Consider the following 23,169-nt stretch of genomic DNA (forward strand, 5'->3'; position numbering starts at 1 on the left):
ACCTCCATTTTTTTCCTGGAAAGTTGAAACAATTTCCTACAACTTTCATGTTTTCAAGTGGTTTCAATTCTAACGTTATTTATAACATTTTGGGCAAACAAGAGAAGATAAAGATTATCACCAAGTTAAGAGTTGGTCACCCACTCATCAATTAGTCATCAAATCAGTAATTCCTAATTTTGTCCTATAAAAGGAGGCATTTACCATGCATTTAGGCATCTTGGTCTCTAGATCAAGATCATGCTCTTGCTTTCTCTCTTTGTATTTTTTGTAATGTTTATGTTTTGCTTTTATTAATATCTTGTTTATGCCTTTTAATTCATTTCCTTTACTTAATTAAATTTTATCTTATTTTTGTTCTTATCTTGTTTATTTATATTTCTCTCTTTCATTATATTTAGTTAAGTTTATTATGTCAAGGTGAAAAGGTTACACTAATGGTGTAAGAATAAGTATAGTATAAACTCAACATGGACTTTAATGTTTGATACTAATATGTTTTATATTTGTTATCTTGTTTATTCTTTAATACTTTGCTTGTTAAATGACTAATCTAGATTTATGTTGTATAACACTTGGTACAACAAATACTTGACACTTTCATAGCCCATACCGTATGATATAATTGACACATGAGCTATGAAAGAAACTTGATTTATTGTTAACATAAGTTATAATCATGAATGTCTGACGAGATTTACAAATATTAGTATTAATCGAATAAGATATCTAATGTAATCATGTTAACAATTTATAATTTGATTGGAACCTCCTTTGTGTGTGGTTTCCAATTGAATAATAAGAATTTATATTATACTCGTTTGACATATTATTAATGGATCCTCTAACCTTGATATTTATTGTTATTATTGTTTAATCATTACATTAATCTTCTATTTTAAAGTTCTCATCAACTTCTTCTTCTTCTTCATTACTACTACTACTACTACTATTACTATTATTTCTACTACTACTATCATTGTTATTATTATTGTTGTTATTCTTGGTGTTGTATTATTATTATCTATAATTTATATAATTAACTTTCCTGTGATTCGACGCGGTCTTGCCGGGTTATTTATTACTTCAATACTCTTATATTAAAGAAAAAATATTAATTTTTTAATCATATCATTCGACAATTCTACATCAAGATTATTGTTTTGTGCTAATTTGATTTACTGTCTATTTAGTGCTGATTAAGTTTATTGTCTAATCCATGCTTGGTCTCCTTAACAGCCTTAGTTAATGGTTTTTCATCACCCACGAACCATTATAGTAGTCTTTATGATCAATCATCACATTTTCCATATTTCGCTATATATAGCTCTTTAGAGAGTTGAGCAAGCGCACTAAAGAACCCTAACGTTCTAATTTCAAGATGAATACCGCAGTGTCTGTACCTGAAAACCCTTCTTCTTGTTCTATGAGTCCTCTAAACCTTGAGGAGTTCAGGAGGCAAGGTTACATGGCCATTGATTTTATTGCAGATTATTATCAGAAAATTGAGAAACGCCCAGTTTTAAGCCAAGTTGAACCAGGTTATCTCAAAAATCTATTTCCAAAATCAGCCCCGTATAGTCCCGAGCCTATTGAAACAATCCTCCATGATGTGCAAAAACATATTGTTCCTGGCATCACACATTGGCAAAGTCCTAGTTACTTTGGATATTTCCCTTCAAGTGTTAGCACTGCAGGGTTCCTTGGCGAGATGCTTTGTACTGGGTTTAATGTTGTAGGATTCGACTGGATGTCATCACCAGCTGCTACTGAACTGGAGAATATTGTAATGGAATGGCTTGGAGAAATGCTTACGCTTCCCAAATGTTTTCTCTTCGCTGGAAATGGTGGGGGGGGTTATACAAGGGACTACTTGCGAAGCCATTTTGTGCACCTTAGTGGCTGCAAGGGACCGAATGCTAAGCCAAATTGGGAAAGACAACATTGGGAAGCTAGTCGTCTATGGCTCAAATCAAACACACAGTGCACTTCAAAAGGCAGCACATGTTGCAGGAATCCATAAAACGAATTGTCGAGCAATAGAAACGACTAAATCATCGTCATTTGCACTATCTCCAGAATCATTAAGATTGGCTATTTGTTTAGATATAGAATCTGGGCTGGTTCCCATGTTTCTATGTGCCACCATTGGGAAAACTGCTACCACAGCAGTGGATCCACTGAGACCATTATGAGATGTTGCTAATAGTTATGGCTTATGGGTACATGTCGATGCAGCGTGCGCGGGTAATGCTTTTATATGCCCAGAATTCCAGCATTTTCTTGATGGCGTAGAGGGGGCACACTCATTCAGTTTGAATGCACATAAATGGTTCTTTACCACTTTGGATTGTTGTTGCCTTTGGTTAAAAGATCCAAAAGCTCTTACGAAGTCCCTCTCAACAAATCCCGAGTATCTTATGAGTAACCATGCAACTAATTCAGAACAAGTGGTGAACTACAAAGACTGGCAAATAGCCCTTAGCCGAAGATTTCGATCCATGAAACTATGGCTTGTCTTGAGAAGCTACGGTGTTCGTAACCTTAGAAGCTTCCTAAGAAGCCATGTCAAAATGGCCCAGCTTTTTGAGGATCTGGTCGCCAATGACAAGAGATTTGAGGTTGTGGTTCCTAGAAACTTCGCAATGGTGTGTTTTAGAGCTTTGCCACTGGCAATAAGTAAAGAGGTGTCTGAAAATGGCATGGCTGTTTATGGTCACAAAATCTCATATGACCAGGAATGCAGTAACCAGCTTAACCAGGAGCTGTTAAAGTCAATTAATGCTTCAGGTCATGTGTATCTGACTCACGCTGTTGTTGCTGGACTCTACATCATACGATTTGCTGTTGGGGCAACGCTTACAGAGGATCGGCATGTTTTCACGGCTTGGAAGGTGGTGCAAGAGCATTTAGATGCCAAAACAGGTATGTAGTAAGATCATTACCGTTGGAAAGTATGTTGACTTTCCACAATTGCAAGGATCAACCTAAAAATTTATTGTGATGAATAACAAGATTTCTAGGAGCAATTCAAGAGATTGATTGGATCATCATGTGATAATTAATATGTTTGGTTTATTTCCCTTTCTGTCTGTATCATATATTATTAAACATGAATCATTTGTAATCTCTTTAATGAGCTAGACCTACTTTAAGAAGTCCAAACAAAAATTGTTGCCAGCTCATTCTGAAACAATCATAATATAATTTGGTTTGTCTTTGTATTAAATTTTTTAGTTTTTCTGTTGTTTGGAGTTTTGAATTTAGTCCGGAAAAATACAAGTTTAATTATTTGGTCCAATTATTTATTGGTAACCAAATTTTAAAATGTTTATTTTTGACATAAAGAAGTACAAAGATATGCAGAAATTAAACCCCTTTTTTTTGCCATAAAAAAAATATTCAGGTCATCTAGAAGAATTATTTAACATAATTATTAAATCTTGTCCAATAAGTTAACAATAAAATCTTTCAATTTAATTCCTTGCTTAGTTTTAATTTAAAACTAAATGATGTGTTAGTTGATTTAATATGATTTAGTCAACTTAGTTGGTTCAAAGATAATATAATTGACTAGTAAAAAAATTAAAGATAAAATTACAAAAAAATAAAATTAATAGAAAAAACTCTTCAACCTAATTTTTTTTTTAGCTTAGATTTAAAATTAAACTTTAAGAGAGTTGTCTCAATATAAACTAATCGGTTTAATCCGTCCAAAAGCAATTCAATACTAATCTAAGAATTAAATTGATAAAAAAATAAATTAAGAGACTAACTTTGATAACCTCATATGGTGTGAATAAGTTCAATTCCTAGTATTTGCTAAGAATTGAACCTACCAATAAGCGAGAGTTCCATTGGTGTTTTTATGGTAAGGGGTCAATGAGCATTAAAAATTCCAGAGTCGGTTCACAAAAAGAAAACCATTGTGTTTCAGCTTTTCTTTTTGATAAAAACTAAAAATATAATTTATAATAATTATTTTAATATTTTTTATTTGTGAGATAATCTAATTGTAAAATATCAATTTTTATTTCATTAAAATTAAAAATTATTATGAAAAATTTGTATTGTTAACTAAAAAATAGGGTGATTTTTATATTATATTTATTGTAAAAATTAAGGCACTACTAAACATGAAAATATAAGAAACAAAAATAATTTTAACATAAAAGAAAAAAAATATTTTTCGTGTGTTTTATTTATTTATAAAACAATGAAAAATTTGTGAAAAAAATGTAGATAACTCCTAAAATATGTTTTTGTTAAATTCAGTATAAATTTAAAAATCTAGTTTTTCATTTTTAGATAGAAAAATGTTATATTTTAATATAAAGTTTCAGTTATCCTTTTTTATCCCTTCAATTTTCTAGAAAGTTGGAGTAATATTCTATTTTTAAATAACACCTTAATTTTGCTTGGATTATTTTCTAGAAAGGTTAATTATTATAAAGGGTGATAAAAAAAATACTGATGTTTTTGTTGCTTGGATGGTATAACTTAACCTCCTTTTAATATTTTTCTAATCTCTCTCTTCTTTTCTTTCTCTCTAAAAACACGTACTAAATTATTATTATTATTATTATTATTATTATAATACACTTTCCATTTATTACTCCGTCAAACACATGCATACATCCAATTTTCATTGGAAGCCAAAACAAAAACAATTAAGTGTGTGTCTACATATATTCCCAAATCACAATCCAAATATAACAAAACAACAATTTAACTAAATAACAAAATAAATAATTTTGAGATAACACATATATTAACAAATAACACATCAATTTAATTTAATTGATCAATTCAATTAGATAATTTATTTTTAATATTTATTATTGACATAACAAATCAACATATCAATTAATTCAACCCAATAATTTATTTCAAGAATTCTTATCGACATTATAAATAACATCAATAAACTAAATTATATAAAAACTATATAAGATAATTTTTATATTGCGATAATTTTCATGTTACTATATGAGAAAATAAAGAAATAATTAATTTGAGAAAATTGTATAAACACTTCACCATAAAATAATTAGATATTTATTCTTATTAGTTATTCATGAGAAATGTTTTTAAAAAAAAAAACTTATATTAGTTTCATATATAATTATTCATAAAATTATTATTATTATTATTATTAAAAACCCTTGATTTTATTTGAAAAGTATGAGATAGCATGTTCTTGCCCTACCGCAAGCTTATATAAAAAACTATACTTGATAATATTATAATTATAAATCAGAGCTAGATATGTAATATAAATTAAAAGTATGATGCAATAATATTTCATGATAGAAAAAAAAAGTTGTGTTGGTAATTAAAAAAACTTAGAGATTGAACAAAATAATTTATAGCAATCCAAGTGTTTTATAAAGAAAGGTATAATGCTTTCCCCACATGATTTAGCTTTTCTGTTAATAAAAAATAAAAAATATAAAGCTAAATTCTCTATCAACTTAATATTTTAAAAAAAATCAACAAAGATCATTTTAAAAAGAAAAAAACCTATGAGTGAAAATTTTTATAGCAATTGATAATGTTTTGTGAGGAAAACTACAGTATTCTTCCCTAATAAAATTAACAGTGATAATTTTAAAAAATCAAATAAAAAACCATTTAGAGAAATATTGTAGCAATCCATAGTATTTTGTAAGAAAAACTATAATGCTTTTCTCATATGATTTAGATTTATTGTAATTATAATTCTTCATCAAATTAATATTAAAAAAAATAACAAAGATAATTTTGAAAAACAATCATAAAAAAATCATATGTGAAAACACTGCAACAATTCATAATATTTTAAAAAATAAAAAAATTACAAAGATAAATTCTCAATCAGCTCAATATTAAAAAAAAATAAACAAAGACAATTATAAAAAAATAACAAAAAAAATAGAAAAAAAAAACCATGCTGGAAACACTATAGCAATTCATAGTGTTATGCGATGAAAGCTACAGTGTTTCCTCACATAATTTAATTTTATTTGTAATTACTTATAATTGTCATTGACATCCAACTCAATATTAAAAAAAATAGAATTGATTGTAAGTCAACAATGAATTCTCCACCCCTTTAACTTATTACTTAATTATGTCATCATATGATTTTTTTTTTTAAAAAAAGGTAACAAGTACTTGGACTTATTAGTACAATTAAGCTTGTGTACCTGGACTTAAAAAAAAAAGCTCAATTTTGCATATGCTATTAGAAATTTAATAAATATAAATAGATAGATATAATATTTTCTTGAGTAGATTATGGTGAATTTTTTCGACTAAATATATCCTTGTAGTATCTATTGGTAAACACCAATAAAGATATTCTGTTATTATATACCAAGAGAATTACAGTGAGAAAAGAATTAATAAAAAAATTAAAAAGTATGATGATGTGTCATTTTTACAGACAGAATTACTGATGAATTTAAATTTTTTTAATTAAATTTATTAGTAAATTCATCTATAATATTTAATTTATAACCAGACGAGCAACCCCGCTCTCTTTCATTTCTTCTTCTTTCTTTATTTTTCTCTGCAACAAACATCACAACCCCCCCTAAATTTTATCTAGAGTGTCAACATCCTTATTCTGATTTAAATCTTATTGAGGATCTCACATTTTAAGCAAGCAAAAGTGTCTATTTTTTATTTGAACTCAATTTAAAATATTAATTTATATTGTATATTTTTATAGTATGTATATTTTTTTCGGTGTTTACTTGTTTTATAGTTTTTTCATAGAAATTTATTGTTTGAATATATGATTTGTATATATTGGGCATGTTTGAAATTTTCTAAAATTGTATTTGTTTGTAAATTGATGAAATTTAATTTGAATTTGTAACTTAGATGTTTTGTGATGAAATAAATAATGATTTATTATCAACGACCTTATTGACAAACCACAAATTATTGACAAGAGTTTTTCCAATGAGTTATTTCTATTTATATGCCTGTTGGTAAATTTTATGTTGACAAACTAAAAGTATAAATACCAACAAAAAATTCTTTTAATGAAACTATAAAATCTAGCAATAATGCTTAAATTTCTTAATTTAAGTAGATGACCTTGAATGTTTTTTTCAAAAACAAATACACAACATGACTTCCATTGAAATAAATTTTGGTCATCTATTATGGCTAAAAAATCAAGATTAGGGTAATTTAGACCATCAAATCTAAGTTTCAACTTATTTTTTACTTAAAAACTTCCAAATAAAATTTTATAAATCTTAACAACTATTTTTCAAATCAAAACACTTTTTAGTTAGAATCAAAATCAAACTAAATTTTAAAAAAATTGCATGTTTTGATCTTCTATTTTCTAGCATGATTATAGGCTTAAATAATAATCAGTGAACTCTTTTATTTCAGATGAATCTATTGATATTAAGATTGATCTTTTTGAGGTTAAAAAGTGATAATAACATGTCATTTATATATCGTTCGCACTATCCAACAACATGTCATTTACATGTAACCATTTCTAGTACCGAATTTGAACTTATTTTATATAATTAAAAATTCGGGATCTGAAACTTTGGGCTCAAATTTCAACTATTTTTTAACTTCACAACTAGGAAAAAAGTCATATGGACCTTTAAAATTCTATTTTGAACAAGAAAATATATTTTAATTAGCTTAAAAATTCTAGATCAAATTAAATTTTAAGAAATTTTTCTAAGATAAATATATATATTTTTAGCATTATTGAAGATGAAACATCAAAATCAAAATGATTGTGGGTTGAAATCTGACCACCCAAAAAATTTCTCTCTTTTAAATTTTTTTGATTATTTTCTCTCATCCCTCAATTTTTAAGGATTAAAAAGTATAAAAATGAAATTTGAGACCAAAACAAATAACCTAAAAAATTGGATGAATTATGATAAACTTAGAATACTAGAGATCAAATGAGACTTTAAGGCCCATGTTGTGGAAAAAGTCCTTCATTTTTTTATGTTAATTTTGGTACTCTATGTCTTAGGGTTTTTTTTATTAAAAAAAGTGATAAAACTCAATTTTGTAAAATCAAATGTTAATTTAATGTGAGAACATTTAATAACATATTAGGTAAGTTAGAGAAAACATATCACATATATTTAAGTGTATAAAAGCATAACTTAAAATGATGAAATTGAAAAAAAATTAAAATTTAGTGATTAAATTGTAAACCTTACAAAAATACAGGGACACAAATGAAAAATTAGGCAAAATTGTACAAGACTTTGTGGATAGTGTTTTTTTTTTAAACTGTGAAAAGGATTTTGTTTTAGTTTCGTTTGATAATGATAACGATAATTGATTTTTTTTTAATTTTAATTAAATTAGTATAGTTTAAAAAATTGCGAATCTCTCGTGATCCTAGGAGATCAAATATCGATACATCGCAGGTCCTATTCCTTGTATATTTTCGAATAAATCTGATCAGATGCGTAGCTAATCCCTGCTCCTGCAAGGTCACTGAAAACCGTTTCTTTTGTGGGCTGTATCAAGAAAAATGAAAGCAGTAGTGATAACTACACCAGGTGGCCCAGAAGTGCTGCAATTACAAGAAGTTGAAGACCCCCATATCAACGAAGATGAAGTCCTGATCAAAGTAGAAGCCACAGCCTTGAACAGGGCAGATACTCTCCAAAGACAAGGCATGTATCCACCTCCTAAAGGAGCTAGCCCATATCCTGGTCTTGAATGTTCAGGCACCATTGAAGCTGTCGGAAAAAATGTCTCTCGTTGGAAAATTGGTGATCAGGTAATTCATTTCAGGTTCCCTCAAGAACGCAATTCTTTGAAGTAGTGTTTTTGCTTGTTTTTGACAAAGGATTGGATTTCGACTTTGAAAAGTTGTATTTTTTATATAAATGTTGTTAATCTTTTAGTTTCCTTGGGAACCCATTTCACAGAAAGTGATAAGTTTTGCATTAATTTTTGGCTTTAAAGACTTCAGATTTTGATATGAAGCTGTTAAAGTCCAGTTCTCTCAAGAACCCAAAATTTGTAGAAGTTGTTGTTTTTGCTTCTTCTTTTTTATCAAAGATTGAATTTTGGCATCAAAGACTTGACTTTTTTTTATAAATATTGTGACTTGATTGAAAATGTGTTATGTTATACAAGGTTTGTGCTCTTCTTAGTGGAGGAGGGTATGCAGAGAAAGTGGCTGTTCCAGCAGGACAAGTACTTCCTGTTCCACAAGGTGTTTCGCTTAAGGATGCTGCTGCTTTGCCTGAAGTTTCATGCACTGTTTGGTCTACTGTTTTCATGATGAGTCGGCTATCTGCAGGGGAAACGTTCCTGGTAAACTTCTGTCTCAATCCAACTCAACATTTTGATGCGTGGTGATTTTTTAATCTGGGGCTGCTCTGATGAATTTTGCTGTTGAGTGTAGTCAGTAGTGTCACTTCGAGTTATAGGTTTGGGACCTAAAATAAATTGTAATGCAAAACTGTGGATTGTGAAAGCTTCCCTTTTCTATGCTATAAAGCTGGAACTATGAAAATTAAATTACACATTGGAGATTGGTTGAAAAATCATTTTGAGAATGTACGGATGTTCTGACTTTCGCTTACAACTCCATCAATATGGAGCAACTCTACAGAAGTTTTATAAGTTGTTTGGTTAACAATTGTGATATTTATGATACAAGATTGTTTGTCTCTTTATTCGCATAGCTTTTTTTATGCTTGGCTTGTTTTTGAACTAAGGACTTTTGGAATTTCAGGTTCATGGGGGCTCGAGTGGAATTGGTACATTTGCAATTCAGATAGCTAAACATCAAGGGGTTAAGGTGTTCGTGACGGCAGGTTCAGCTCACACTTCTCATCAAGCTTCATCAGTTTTCTATGAAGTCATGCTATGCTAATTGGGAAATATTTTGTTCTGTGATCATCAGGGAGTGAGGAAAAACTAGCTGTTTGTAAGGATCTTGGAGCTGATGTGTGCATCAATTACAAGACCGAGGACTTTGTGGCACGAGTAAAGGAAGAAACAGGCGGGAAAGGTATGTTCTGTATAATTGTAAATGTGATTGGATGCTTATAAATCTATCAATAGCACTGTCATACTTCACTTTTTAATAGCATTATATGTTTCTTAATGGAAACCCAATTAATAGCTATTAATGGCAGGTGTTGACGTTATTCTGGATAGTGTTGGAGCACCCTATTTTCAGAAAAACGTAGACAGCTTAAATATTGATGGGAGGCTTTTTCTCCTTGGCTTCATGGGTGGAGCTGTGACACAAGTAAATCTGGCTTCTTTGTTTGCAAAGCGCATCACAGTGCAAGGTATTACCATTTCTCATCTTTTATATTGGGCTTTAGTTCCACAGGCTTGGAGTTGGTTGAATCCGCTTTTTGTTGAATGCTCCAGTAGATTAATTTCTTGGAACAAGTTTTTCCTTGGAGAAGTTTCTTGGCTCTTGTTTTTTTCCCTTCTGCTAGTAAGGTTCATGTTCCAGATTCCTCATCTGTAATTACATGCTAGATTTCATAATACAAACAATTTCTGGTGTATAAAATTTGTTCTATGGTAGTTTTGGCTAGCTTAGCAAATATTGCTACTTCGAAACTGTCAAAAGATTTTTATTTGAAGGGAAGATGTTTTATTTTCAATTATTCATGGATTGATAAACTATATCTGACTAGGAACTATTTTCTCTTGGGTTAATCAACTTTCAGTAACCTATTTCTCAATCTGATTGAAGTTTGTATACTTATGCATGCAAGGGAACACATCCAAACATACATCTAAAATGTGCTTCCTCCTTTAGATGTTGCATCATGTATTTATATTTTTACATGTTCAGTATTGAATAGCCCTGCCCCATCCTGTTCGGTCTGATCCATCCCCATGTGCGCACCAAACAGAATTACAAGTAAAGCTATTTGGTCTAACCCTGTCTAGTCCTATGTACAAAAAGCTGCCTAATGCACTGAAACCTCACTTTTCACGGAAAGAGCACTGGTGTTGGAGAAAATTTACTCTCTGAAAGGTTACTTGTAAGAATGTCAACGTCTATATGATATCAATCTCCTCTTTTCATTTGTATTAGTTTTCCATAGCGTTACTGTCGTCTATTGATTACATGACCCTAGTACACCTGTTGTTGGTGATCGTGCATGCAGCTGCTGGCTTGCGAACTAGAACTCTGGAAAACAAAGCAGAAATTGTTAGTGAGGTGGAGAAGAATGTTTGGCCTGCAATTGTTGCAGGCAAGGTGAAGCCTGTGGTGTACAAGTATCTTCCATTATCTGAGGCAGCAGAGGGTCACCGGCTCATGGAAAGTAGCCATCATATTGGTAAGATCCTGCTTGTCGCATGATGCTATTGATAGCCTCACAACAAAGTCGTGAATCATGATGTCGATCTGCAACGTTTCTGTCTATGGTGCCTGTAACGAGGGAATAAATGACGAGTTATTGCATTTACGTATGCAGTTTATGAACTCGATGTTTCAGCAATCGAGACATATTCTCCTAGAATTGAATGGAAACCTCACAAAATTTGATGCGATGGCCTGACCTGAAGGGTCATCCATTTGAACTTATTATTTCAAAGCTCCTGTCTTATTACAACTCATTCATGGACTCATTCAAACAATAGAAATATGGGGCAGAAAGATGGATTTACAGTGCACTGTTAATGTTATTGCGCAATATTAAGAAACAGATAGAGTCACACAGGAATAATAGCATGGGCCATAGCGATAACCATTGTCAACAGTCCAGAATCGAAAGTGTTCCAACTGGAAGTGGAAGGCCTATAATCAGAGTTGAGAATCCTAATTGAACTTGAGGCCACAGCATTCTACCAAAGTAACATAGTTTAGAAAAGGGCTTGTATTAAACCAAATTTGTAAAAATCAAAGAAAAGCACAACTAATTCAGTAACTCCCTCTGTAGTGACGGAAGACCACCTGAGTTTTGATTCCAACTTCACAATTGTAATGAGATGGGCAAACTAGCTCATTCACATCAGATTCTGAAAATAGATGGATCTTACCTAAAATTATATTTTCCTTTGGTCCTTAGATTTGCAAGTGTACATGGTAAACAAGTCCGCATATGTGAACTTATCTTGCTTGTTTGAATTTAGAACAAACACGATATAGTGAAGGAACTGTAAGAAGACATTGATTATGGATGCGTGAAATCCTTATTCCAGAAATATGCATAAACCTCAAAATCACAAATTTAACGAAAGTCTGAAGAGCCAGAGAGTTGTCATTGAGGAGCCATTATAGTGCTTTCCTCCATCAGTGCAGCAAGTGGAATCGTTCACTGCATAGAGCTTCAACTGCGAAACGTTTTACAACTCCAGGACAAGGGTCTCCAAGTTTAGCTGCTGATATGGGGATTGAACATCCTTCTTGGCCAAAGCAAGCCTGTAATTTCGTTCAAACATGTAACAGGTGCAGAGGAGGAAGGTGCTATGAAAAAGATACAGCCATACAGCGAAGCACAAAATACCCTAGAATGAAACTAATCATGCAGGAGTATGGCTCTAAGAAAATTGACTCAAACTAAGCAACAGTTGCTATAAAAAAAATTCCTAGAGGGCATGGAACGAAAAAATTACTTGTAAGCTATGTACTCGATCCTCCTAACCCCCACCTTCCAAGTTATATCCACATTTCACATGATATGATAAATTGAGTAAATAAAATCAGATTGTGTTTACAATCTTGTTATGAGAATGATGTTAAATGCACCATGATTGGAAAACCAAAACTCGATATGTAACAACGTGGAAGTTGACAAGAAAAGAAACAGAACTCAGGCTTGTCCCTGTCGGAATGTCATCCTTTAATATTTATAATGCAATGCACAAGAATTTAATGCCTCTCAAGTCTTAACACAGTGAGGAATCCATAGCGGTAATTAAGGACAGCCTAAATTAATATAGTATCTGTAATATGTAACTCATCCAAGCCAAGCCTAAATGCTTGGAAAATCGAGACAGAAACTAGACCCTGGTGGAAAACTGGGGTCATCATAGCGTTACACACAATCATTGAATCCATGTTCAGATCCAAACATAAATTACAGCTTCCAGATTATTTAGCAAGTAAAGTCATTCTTACCTTCTGAACGATGGTTAACATGTCAGAATGACAATTCCCTGGACTGACTGTGCCGCAATGTCCTTCAGGAGTTCCAAAGCTAGCAAAGTTGATAGCAGCAATGAACCATCCCTGTCCACAGGCCAGGCGAACTTCTGGATTTTGAGACATGAACTCTAAGTTTGGTTTCCAGGAATCAGCAGGTGGAGGATCGTCTTCTGACACAATAGAGCATATATTTTGGCCAGTTGGCGTTAGCAGAGAAATCTTTGAAGGGTCACCACCAAGCTCTTCATGTAGGACCAGTAGGTTTTCACCAGGATGAACCCAGGTGCGTGGAATATGATACCTGTGCAATATTATCTCTTCTTGTTAAATAGGTTAGATCACAAGAAACAGAATCGATGACATAGCTAAAACATCAATAATTATGCTTTACTTCATCTGCAGTATCAGGGAAAAGAAATGAAACTCTTACAGTGTTTGAGCAGGCTGACCACATTTCTTTTGACATTTAAATGGATCGTAAGCACCTCTATAATCACAGTTATCGGTGCAACCAGTTGATGGTGAGAGATAGGCAGACCAATACCGTCCTATGCTTTGCCCATTAATCCATGCCTGACCCTTCCCCATTCTTGCTAGATTTAAGGCTAGGGGACCATTCCCTTCAGGAGCAAGGATTGTCGCCTAAGAGAGCAAAATCAAAACAAGGATGCAGTCGTCTGGTGGTGAGCATATAGGATTTACTTCAAGTCTTGAACAAGTAACTGAAGAAGGGCATAGAGCCTGATTTTAAATAAACCTCATATGTGCTTTATTTAACCGGCACAGTTCATTATATGGTAGAGCTGAACATAAGTTCTAGCATGTAAACTCAAGTTCATAATACGTAAAGATATTCCTTGTCTGGTACGACTGCTCAGTTTCACTAGTTTTTTCATCGATAAGAGTTGCTCACCATATATTTACAGCTCAAAAACTTCATTTTCATGATGAGAGAATCAATCAAGTTTTCCAGGAAAAATTACAAATGCAATCTATATGGTATTCCAGTTCAGCCAAATCTTATCGGCATTTAACAAACACTGTCAGGACTTGTAAACGTCCATGAATACTAAATCATATAGGTTCTTGATATGTGAAAAAAGAAGAAATCATCAAACCTAAAAAAACCATTAAAAAAAATCCCATAAAATAAAATGATGGCTTAACTGTAACCCGTGCCAAGTACGAGCAAATATATGAGAAATCTTTCAACAACTTATTTTTGAAACATGCCATAAACACTCGATCTTTAAAAAGTAATGAATTGATGCATTTAAAGATTGAATACATCCACTTACCTTGTACCATATCAAGCTTTTATTAACAGGTAGAGGAGTCCCCTGAGTCCACAGTGAACTATTTGCTAGACTGACTTTATCAAGTCCAAGGTATTCCCCTTCAAGTCCCACCTGGAGAGGGAAAAGAGGAGATTAAGAACGTGTTTAGAGAACAACATGCCAAAGTAGAAATCTTCCTGGAGATTAATATGAGTAGATTTTTTCTACGACTTTGTAGTTTAATAATTTCTTTTTCTCAGCAGAAATCCTGTGACCTTATGATATCCAAAAATATTCAACAGAGCGTTATATGGATAGATTAAACAAAACAATAGATAGAGTAAACAAAACACTAGATAGGACAGGTTTCTGCCGAATCAATCTGATATATAAGATGTATTTCAACCTGGTAGGTCCATTTTTTGGAAGAGAGATCTTTCTTGCTTTTATGCAAGTCAATAAGTAAAACAGAATAAATTCCAGCTCCTTGAACATCAAACCATGGTCCGTAGTTCTGATGCACATAGAAAACATTAGAAATGTTAGTTACACTGGCAATAGCTTTATAAATAACTGGAAACTTGTTTGCTGCTCCAGGGACCAAGTAGTTTAAATAGCTATAAATGTTAGTAACACTGACATGTTTATATTGAGATTGGAAATACAAAGAGAGGACATCTATGAAGGTAGGGCACCCATTCACAAACCAACAGGCAAAAAATTATCAAATGGATCCTAGCAGGGTAGAAAGAAGAGCTATGTTGTCCAACTCTCATGGAGTTTCCTCATACTGATTGGGGGAGGAGAAGACCGCACCAAGACTGATTTTGTGCCAACACATTTCAACTCACCCAAAACTTATCAAACTGGACAGGTTTGGCTTGTTCCCGCAGATGAGTACAATCAATTTGGAAAAGTAAATGAATCTGTTCTTGCCTGTACGCCAATCAACATGCTTAAAACATCCAGCGTGTTATTTCCTTCTTCAAGACTAATTTTCTCATTGACTGAGAAGTTTTCATCATCATGATTTCCATATCCAAAAGCTGCAAGATATCCAAATCAATGTGCACCAATTATCATACTAACGCATAGACACAAAATGCAAAGCAGCAGCTATGCATCCATAAGCAATTCGCTAAAATGGGAACGCTGTAATTCAAGATGATTCCATATGAAATGATAACAGCATATAAGCAACTAGAGAGGAAGAAGATTTAAGAATACTTTCTGAATGCTGGCAGAAGATATGATGGAACAGTTTCAAAAACAGATTAAGGCTATAAGAACTGGAGAAAAAATGTAAAATGAAGCAACCATACAGATACTGTAACCAATCAGGGCACAAAATGACTAATATCCAAGCATCCTGAACATTGTAGCTCCCACAAAATTCAAATCAATTGAAAAAAATCCCGAACAGGTTTTCGAATTTCAACCTGAATTAGCATCATACAGAAAATGGTCAAACAACGCAGAATCAAGTCAGTTAACCAGTAGGGTACCTACCTACAAGTTTTTTGTTCACGAAAACAAGTGCTGCATGCCCCAAACTATCAATATTCAAAATGCGTTCTTTGTCATGGCCAGCTTCCACGTTAAGACTGCCAACATGGTGAAGCAGATCCAAGGGAGAAGGGCACCCAAAATTAAAGAGCCATAAAGAAAAGTAGAGGTTAGTATGAGTAAAAGGTTCATGAAAAAGGCACCAATTTTCTTTAGAAAATATTACATATCACATAAATTCAAAAGATTCATGAAAGGACACATAAAATATTTTAGAGGCCTGTTTGATTTATTAAATCACTTTTCATCTGAACGAATAACCAAAAAGGTTGGTAGAAATGTTCAATTTCAGAAGGAATAGATTTAATTTTAACTGATAATTCAAGTTTGCCAGGCTACCAGGATGTCATCAATTATTAGTGCACACAAGAACCAACAACAATAATCATAAGAAGCTGAACGAATTACCTGGTTGAATACCAGAGAAAATCGCTGGTATCTTTTGTAGTATTAATCTGCTCCAGTAAACCAGGTTTTGTAAAAGAGTTGTTACCCCAAATACCCACTTCTTCTTTGTACCAACTCCATGGTGATGTCGCCGCTGAAATGCCATGAACAGTGGTGAAGCGAGCAAGGGAAGCATCACCTATATGTCTTTGTGTAACAACCTTCAATGATGAAGAAGGATGCAAGAAATGAATAGTTGCATAAATTTAAGCAAGTCTTTGCCTATAAATTTGTATGAATCATCGCTACATTTATGAATACTGTCACACAATCAACATGCAAATTTTTCATTTTCCTGTGTATCAGAGGAAGATTTTTGTAATCAGCCAAGAGGACAATGAGCATGTAGCCACTTCCATGTAGGTTGTGGTCTTTTATTATCTTTGGATAAGTACCTTAGCCGTGTTGAAAATGACATTCTTACAATCTGGAAGTATGCTCACAGACCATGCTGGAAGAAAGTATGTGTTGCCATTAAATGTAACGTTTGCATCTGAACAAATACGTGTTGCCATTAAATGTGACATTTGCATCTGAACCGCTGTCATAATTGGCAAGAAAGGCTGCACAATCATTGGACGGTTTATAGTAGGCATGTGCCTGATGGAACAAAAGAGAAGGTCAGTCAGAATGAATGGCAGAATGCAGGAAACAAATGAACAAAGCTTATTACTAGGATCATTTAGTGTGAGAATCTTAAGACATTAGTTTCATAATGCCTTAATGAAAGGCATGTAGGAAACAAGAGGATGTCATTGAGGACAAAATAACACTTGCAAGCACTAGGCAGGTTTGTCTACAATTTATTATCTTTGATATAAGCAAATAACTTTATGTTCCCTTAGGCCTGAGTCAAGGGCTGCATCTTGGAAACAAAGAATATCCCAACAATGTTTTATATAATATTATGTCCACAAATTGAACAAACTATATTTGAAGCCTGTTTCACAGAAACAGAGACTTGTGTGGACCAACCCAAGCCTGTCACTTAAAACAACAACATTAACAAAATATGATTTTTCAAAAAGGTGGATAAACAAAAACAGCCATCGGGATCCATGAAGTAAGAACTAAAACAAATTTCCTTAGTGATAGACTGAAATGTATATCAGCGTAAACAAGCTAAATTAAGGATTTTGGGCAGCTCCAATAACTTTAGCTTAATGGAGAAGTTACAGCATGTTATAATTTCCAGCATACCTCTAAGTTGTTGCCTAGCTTCTGGTGAACTGGATCTGAGCTGACCAAATATTCTTCACACTGCTTTATTGCACTGTGCAAATCACGTAAGTGGCCCCATTTTGGCTGTCTAATAAAACCTGCAGATGATGTCTTTCATGATATAAATAGCCACCAGGTATTTTGTAGCAGTTTGAAACTGGAGCTCTAACTCGGACTCATATTGTCTCACAAAGTGCATAACAGAATATGATTCTTATGTAATTAGACAGTGGATATAATTTAAGGGATAAGTTCTCATCATTATCATAATTCAACTGCAAAACATATGCCAGTTGATTTAATTCTATCGTAAAGTTTTCAGAAAAGACACTGATGTTCAACGATAATGCAGATTACAGTGAACTGAAAAGGTGAAAGGATTATTGCATAGGACTGATATATTCCCAGAATGAAAGGACAGACATACATTGCATCTCAGCCAATTGATTCACTAGTTAAATGGAATAATCTCCTTAGTGCTGTATCGAATTAGGCATACTACATGAACTTAGATAAATGAGTATATCCATTATCAAAAAGTTTACCATATTCGTCTATTGGGGCATCATAATCGTAGCTTGTTGCAACCAAAGGACCTCCGGCAGTTCGTCCAAAGTTGGTTCCACCAAAATACTGCAAGTAAAAATCATCACAAGGTTTAAAGAACTGTGCTATGACATTATGTTCACTTACAATGCAACAATTAGAATAGCAGAAACAGAACGTATTATAGCCTCACCATATAATAGTTTTGAAAAGTGCCTCCATATTCAAAAAATCGTGCAACAGCAAATGCTAGGTCCTCAACAGGTCGATAAGGAACAGCATAGCCAAATGCAAGAAACCTGCAAAGTTGAATAGGACATCTTAGATTTTAGACTTCTCTGATTGACCAAAACCTAGAATACTTTTGGATGTCTTATACGCAAGGAAACAATTAAGTTAAATCAGCTTTAGATTATCACCATCCAACGTAGTTCTCAGTCCACATTTTTGGTTTGGAAGGGGAATTAGGGCTGAACTGGTCACAGTAAAATCCATTGCATGTGTTTATCTGCATTGAAATGATAAACATACAAGTAAAAACAAACATAAATCATGTTTTAGTCCAAAGTTGCTATAAGCTGTTCAGGATACAATGCAGAGATCAGATAATCATACAATTGGATCAGGGGCATCGTTTTGTGAGCACATCACCCAAGGTACGGTTGTATTCAGACTAATGGCAGTTTCTGCAGCCCATTTGACATATAATTCTCCACCAACTCCATATGCCCATTCAACATTACCATATTCATTCTCAACCTGTTACAGCACACGCGGGACATGGAATCAACAAGACTTTCTTGCTGCACTACATAATGTAGTGCTGATTTCGTAAACAGCAGCGGCTAGCTTATATATGTCAGAGGTTAACAATAGTGCATCCTGAAGGAACTTTCAACTGAAACCGTGAAAATATTAAGATTTAAGAAGTGTCCAAAGTATTTACACACAGCCAGATATTCCCAAAAAAACAGGATATCAGTCCTTGTAGAGACTGAAAGAATATGATCATAAGTTTCTATTGTTAATAGGCAGGGATTGAACATTGGTCAATCACCTGAGCAAGAATGATTGGCCCTCCTTGTGATGCAAAAAGATTCTCTTCCTTCATTAGATCGACAATTTTCGTCAGAAAACTCTTCATTGCATTCTGCAGGGACAATGATAGCATCATGTAACTTACAGGAAAAGGTTAAACTAATCAACAATAACAACAACAGTTTAACTATTAAAGGCATCATCATCAATATCACCATTTACCTTGAATATATCATTGGTTGTTCGAAACTGAACCCCAGGAATGAAATGTAACCAAAGTGGGAAACCCCTGTCATAATAAACTAAAGGAGCTTAAAAATAATATTGATTGTCAACTAGAAAGAAAATGATTGTGAACAATTTTGGAGAAGATATACATATAATGATGTTTCTTGACAGTTATCCTGAATTTCGAAGAGCCTAGTAGTCATTGTCCATGCTTAGTATGCATACATTATGCAGCACATTGATGCGATGCAGCCAGCACAAAAACACTTTCAAACTTTCTGATGTGTAAAACGTATACGTATATAGTATAGGGAAGCATAGAGCGTGGGAAACAGAATAGGAGTGTCAAGACTCAACAAGAGAAATTGAAATCAGAAACAGACCCATAATTCCATTCGGCGCAGGCATATGGGCCAATCCTCAAATGAACAAAAAGACCAGCTTCCTGAACCGTTTTCACGAACCGTACTAAATCGAACCGGCCTTCAAAGTTATACTGTGAAAATCAAAGAGATCATCAACACCGCCGACAGATCAAGACAACAGAAACAATAATTAGTAGTCCCAAATTTCCGAACAATCAACTGGCACACCATTGCTACTGAAGAAAAACTTAGCCATGCAAGCCATAAGCGAAGGAAGACAGTGCCTATCTCAACAAGATAAACTTCCACTATAGCAAACTCTAAGCATGAAATACTATAAACCAGGGGGGGAATGATGGCCATCATCACAGCCCAGACATGAAGGACAAACAGAATTCACCCATGCGCATATGAACGAATCTCCAAGGTGATCCTTCTACGAAACCATTCATACTTCCTATGCACAAATTCAATTTAGCAGTACTTAATTACTTGTACTAGCTGGGCATCCAATAATTTTAGCAATACGGAAGCTAGCACTTTACCTGTCCTTTCTCAGGCTCATGATAGTTCCAGAACACATAAGTCTCGATTACATCCAATCCTCCTTCCTTTGATTTCCTAACAATATCTGGCCACACCTGAAATTTCATCTCCAGCAAACACAGCCCACATTACCACATAATACAACATCTTATAACCAACAAAACACGATTGCCTGAAGAGTTTAGATAAACAGCAAACACCCACCTCAGGAGTGGTACGAGGATAGTGAATGGAACCAGACTGCAGAACCCTTCTCTTTCCATCAATCACCAAAGCTTTGTGATCATACGTCACTGTAACACACCACACTCTCTCAAAAACCAAGAAAACAATTAGTAAAAGAACCAATGATAAAGAAGAATTCTTGCTTCCCATGATAACACTTAATTATCATAGAACTACAAAACTTGAAGAAAGGGAGCCATTTTTCCCTTGGAAGTAACCAATATATACAAGGTACATTAACAAGAAATAAAGATATAAAATGTGGGTTCAGTTTGTTTAGATTCATTTGTTTTTAAAGAGGAGATTATTGTGCGTAATTATCCGAACGGCTTTGGTTTGCTCAGCAGCAATTGCATGGTGTCGTTTGACCATGGATTGTGAAAGGAAGACGTTTCCGAGTGAGACAAGAAGGAAGTTGAGGAAGACTGTCATTTTGGATGTTCTTGCTTAACCTGTTTCCTGTTTTTGGTTGTTTCGATTCACAGTACATTATAGCGCCAAATGCTAAGTACGTTGCAGAAAGTGCTCTGCAAATTTTGAAAGTTGGAGACTTTAAAAGAGTGGTAGGCCATAGCTCCCATAAAATTCTGTGTGGTATGGTCCATGTGAGAATGGATTATGGAACTAGTCTTTCCTATGGCCCGAAACGAAGAAGGTCAATTCTTTTGATGTTCTTCTTCTCTGTTTTTTGTCGCTTTTCTATTTTTAACTATCACTAGTTTTTTTTTTGGCGTATTTAATTAATTTATAATATTTTTTCTAATTTTTAATAGATTGTTTAGATATTTTATAAATTATTCTTTTAATAATCTTGCCTTTTAATATTATTAGTGTTTGTTCAAAAAGAGTGAAAATAACAATATAAAGCAATAAAAAAAATATAAATGAAGGATTCAATTTATTAATTTGATGAATTTTGATGTAATTTATTTTTTTTTCAATTTTAATTCTTCATTTAATTTATTTTTTTTACTTTTTTTTAAGCCTTTTAGAGTTTTGATAGTTAATATAAAATGCGGCATAATACAATATGGTTTAGGAATGATTGAACTAGCTTATTTTATAATATTTAGAGTTTTATGTGTTAAAAATAGCCTATTTAAAAAAAATTAATATTTTTTTACTTAATATTGTATTATGGATATAATATTAATCACAAAATTTTATATAGCTATAGATTATAAATCTACGTGATTTTGCTGATCAAAAATGTCATAACCTAATTTTGGTTCCTTTAAAATTCTTTTATATAAAAAGTATTTTTATTTTTTAAAATATTCAAAAATCCATAAAAAAATCATAAATTAAAAATTCAAAAATATTTTCAAAATATAAAATAGATGAGGTTTTAAGTTGCAATAGATCAAAACACTAATATCATATTAGAATATTGTTGACGAAATACGCCAAAAAGGGATTTAATTGCACAAATCAAAGTCAAAGGACCAAATTAAACCAAATGATAAGGGTTGGGAACTCAATTACATCAATAGAAAGCCTAATTGAAGAAAAAATGATAATTTATGATCAAGTTGAAGAAAGATATTGAAGATTTGAGCAGAATTGCAAAATAATTAAGTTCAAAGATTTAATTAAGCGTTGAATGGGCTTAATTGATTTAGTCAAGGGTTTGATCTAAAGTAAAAGTTGATTTGATCAAAATTAAAAGAATTAAATAAGTTCAAAAACTTAATTCCTTTACATTTTTTAGGTCTTTTAACAGCATGTTTTTATCTTATTCTTCACGATGAATTCACCAAAATACCCCACTCAATCAGCTTTGACTGAAGAAGATACTCACTTATAGAAAAGCTAACTTTAAAACTGTTTTTTCTTGCTAACATTCAGTTCACAAAGCGATAAAAGAAAACTAGAAACATCAACTTTCATGGGAAGGTTATAAAGGATAGAGAAATGGAGAATCTTTCGTAACCATCCATTTTTGGAAATCTATCATGATTTTATAACCTACTAGTTTTGTTTCAGCCTATAAAAAAAGGATCTTTTCACGAATATAAGAGGAGAAAATAAAGTGACATTTCAAAAAAAAATCAAGAAAGAAGTTTCAAATGTGATTATAAAAGAAACACCAAAAAAAAAATGTGTAAAAAATGTTGGGAAAAAAAAAGAACAAGAATATATGAACAAAAAAATTAAAAAGGAATTGGAAACAAGAAGAATAAGGCAAGAAAATCTAGAAAAGATGGCACCATTATGTGTAAAAGGTATATGCTTGCATTTGATGACAGGGTGCAGTTTGATAAATGCACCCTTTTTTAATCTCTTTTGATTTTCTCATTGGATATTTAGTGTTCATATTTTATGACTAGTTGTTAATTTTAAGGCTAATATATATGTTTTGTTATATCAAATCTTATTTTAAAATAATATTTATTGTTTTGATATATGGGTTTAAGATAGTTTTAGATGCATGGTTTGATGATTTATGACTATTAATGTGATAAAGATAGCTTGTTTAAATAGTTAATAACTATGTTTTAATGTTTAAATTAGTCATTGGATATGTTATGAATTTATATGTTGATAAGTGACTTACAAAAATAGTCATGATAAGCTGTTT

General features: G+C 32.6%; 3 protein-coding genes across 4 annotated transcripts; 2 read left to right on the top strand and 1 right to left on the bottom strand.

The window, feature by feature from the left end:
• Positions 1 to 1,240: 1,240 nt before the first annotated feature.
• On the top strand, positions 1,241 to 3,229 carry LOC105108487 (tyrosine decarboxylase 1-like). The gene is given in 2 exon segments (XM_011002809.1): positions 1,241 to 1,849; positions 1,851 to 3,229. Coding segments are annotated over 2 exon segments (1,551 nt in total). The 5' UTR covers positions 1,241 to 1,381; the 3' UTR covers positions 2,934 to 3,229.
• Positions 3,230 to 8,354: 5,125 nt separating this feature from the next.
• LOC105108488 (oxidoreductase, zinc-binding dehydrogenase family protein) lies at positions 8,355 to 11,576 on the top strand. 2 transcript variants are annotated; one of them, XM_011002811.1, is made up of 7 exons: positions 8,355 to 8,773; positions 9,136 to 9,315; positions 9,740 to 9,821; positions 9,911 to 10,018; positions 10,146 to 10,304; positions 11,145 to 11,387; positions 11,440 to 11,576. In XM_011002811.1, exons 1-6 carry the CDS (start codon positions 8,522 to 8,524, stop codon positions 11,339 to 11,341), a joined length of 978 nt encoding a protein of 325 aa, XP_011001113.1. In that variant the 5' UTR covers positions 8,355 to 8,521; the 3' UTR covers positions 11,342 to 11,387; positions 11,440 to 11,576. The 2 variants fall into 2 exon arrangements, with proteins under 2 accessions (XP_011001113.1, XP_011001112.1); XM_011002810.1 differs by having other exon boundaries at positions 11,145 to 11,576.
• A 111-nt stretch (positions 11,577 to 11,687) lies between these two features.
• LOC105108489 (beta-galactosidase 8-like) lies at positions 11,688 to 20,738 on the bottom strand. Its single transcript, XM_011002812.1, has 20 exons — positions 20,568 to 20,738; positions 20,363 to 20,458; positions 19,836 to 19,948; positions 19,447 to 19,513; positions 19,244 to 19,336; positions 18,802 to 18,945; positions 18,606 to 18,694; positions 18,380 to 18,485; positions 18,186 to 18,273; positions 17,620 to 17,738; positions 16,940 to 17,019; positions 16,815 to 16,899; positions 16,381 to 16,580; positions 15,916 to 16,010; positions 15,343 to 15,452; positions 14,813 to 14,920; positions 14,428 to 14,538; positions 13,560 to 13,771; positions 13,103 to 13,430; positions 11,688 to 12,403 (listed from the first exon to the last, which is right to left on the bottom strand). The coding sequence occupies exons 1-20, from the start codon at positions 20,736 to 20,738 to the stop codon at positions 12,275 to 12,277; spliced, it is 2,544 nt and encodes an 847-aa protein (XP_011001114.1). The 3' UTR covers positions 11,688 to 12,274.
• Between the last annotated feature and the right edge of the window lie 2,431 nt (positions 20,739 to 23,169).

The sequence above is a fragment of the Populus euphratica genome, unplaced genomic scaffold (assembly GCF_000495115.2).
Source record: "Populus euphratica unplaced genomic scaffold, PopEup_1.0 scaffold194.1, whole genome shotgun sequence".
NCBI lineage: Eukaryota > Viridiplantae > Streptophyta > Magnoliopsida > Malpighiales > Salicaceae > Populus > Populus euphratica.